The sequence below is a fragment of the Nanorana parkeri genome, unplaced genomic scaffold (genome assembly GCF_000935625.1).
Source record: "Nanorana parkeri isolate BGI_ZX_2015 unplaced genomic scaffold, ASM93562v1 scaffold3859, whole genome shotgun sequence".
NCBI lineage: Eukaryota > Metazoa > Chordata > Amphibia > Anura > Dicroglossidae > Nanorana > Nanorana parkeri.
This window is the reverse complement of record NW_017310126.1, coordinates 16,799-18,260: the sequence shown is the minus strand read 5'-3', so window position 1 is coordinate 18,260 and position 1,462 is coordinate 16,799. Positions and strand designations below refer to the sequence as shown.

General features: G+C 55.6%; 1 protein-coding gene across 1 annotated transcript in view; it reads right to left on the bottom strand.

Moving 5' to 3' along the window:
- The window catches only part of LOC108803552 (MAP/microtubule affinity-regulating kinase 4-like), a 23,112-nt gene that overhangs the window by 4,930 nt on the left and 16,720 nt on the right, over positions 1-1,462 (bottom strand). Inside the window, exon 8 of the mRNA XM_018575384.1 lies at positions 911-1,147. Coding sequence (XP_018430886.1) covers positions 911-1,147 — 237 coding nt within the window. The remainder of the gene's footprint in view (positions 1-910; positions 1,148-1,462) is intronic.

Below are 1,462 nucleotides of genomic sequence, written 5' to 3'. Positions count from 1 at the left end.
AGAGGGGAGGAGCAGGGGGAGGAGCAGAGGGTCAGAGGGGAGGAGCAGAGGGTTAGAGGGTCAGAGCAGAGGGTTAGAGGGTCAGAGCAGAGGGTCAGAGCAGGGGGAGGAGCAGAGGGTCAGAGGGGAGGAGCAGGGGGAGGAGCAGAGGGTCAGAGGGGAGGAGCAGAGGGTTAGACACTTACTGATCTTGCTGTCCTGAGGGAGAGACACTCCAGACACACAGCGATGGGACGCCTGTCTCTTAGAGGGGTCGAGAGCGACCCTGGAGAGGAGAGGAAAGTGGGACGGAGAAGGACGGAGTGAGCAGAAGGAAGAAATATTCCGAGTGACAAATTAAAGATAAAAAGCCAAAAAGTTATTCAGACAGAAGGACAGAGGAGGGAGCGAGACGGCGGCCAATCTCTGACTGCAAAACTCTGTCACCTGTCAATGGATGAGATGAAAGAGAGACGAGGAAGAGCTGCAAGCACACCCCATCCCCCAACCAGGACATACCACATGTGACAAGTCCAACTTACTGCCAACAACTGTCACACCGTGCACAACACACTCCATGCAACTGTCACACCGTGCACAACACACTCCATGCAACTGTCAGTCCTGACCTATCACACAGGATTGTACACAGTTGACATCATACGGCACTTCCCCAACACACTGATCACAGTCGTCCCAGCACTGAGCTGTCACACAGCTGACAGAACAGTTCCAGTCTGGGAACCATTAGAGTCAGAGGATGAAGGGGATGACGGATGATGGAGAGGATGATGAGGATGACGGATGATGAGGATGACGGATGATGAGGATGACGGATGATGGAGAGGATGATGAGGATGATGGAGAGGATGATGAGGATGATGGAGAGGATGATGAGGATGACGGATGAATTCCTCTCTCTATCACTTACCTGCGAGTCAGTTTGGAGGTCAGTTTGCTGAACAGGTTGGAGGTGGCCCGGGACCGGCTCTGGTTCAGTCCGTCATGTGGGTGGGTGGGGGAGCTCGGCGGCGGATTCTGACCCCTGCGATCTCTCACGTGACCGCCATGAAAAGTGCTGCGAACATTGGAACCGCGGGAGAGGGAGCTGCGCTCCGCAATGCTCTGCGTGGAGGGTGAGGAGGCCGGAGGGCGAGAGGGCGTAGAGCTGGTGAGAGAGAGAAAGACCAATCAGGAAGCAGCAACACGGCCAGAGAGACCCCCGAACATGCCGAACCTTCTACCCCATCCGGACCACCCAACACCACCAGTATGGAGCCCCATCACAGTGTATATTATCCCTTACCCCCGATAATGCCCCCGGACTCCGCCCCCATCCCCTTTATATTACCCCTTACCCCTGATAATGCCCCCGGACTCCCCTCCTATCCCCTTTATATTACCCCTGATAATGCCCCCGGACTCCCCTCCTCTCCCCTTTATATTACCCCTTACCCCTGATAATGTCCCCGGACTCCCCTCC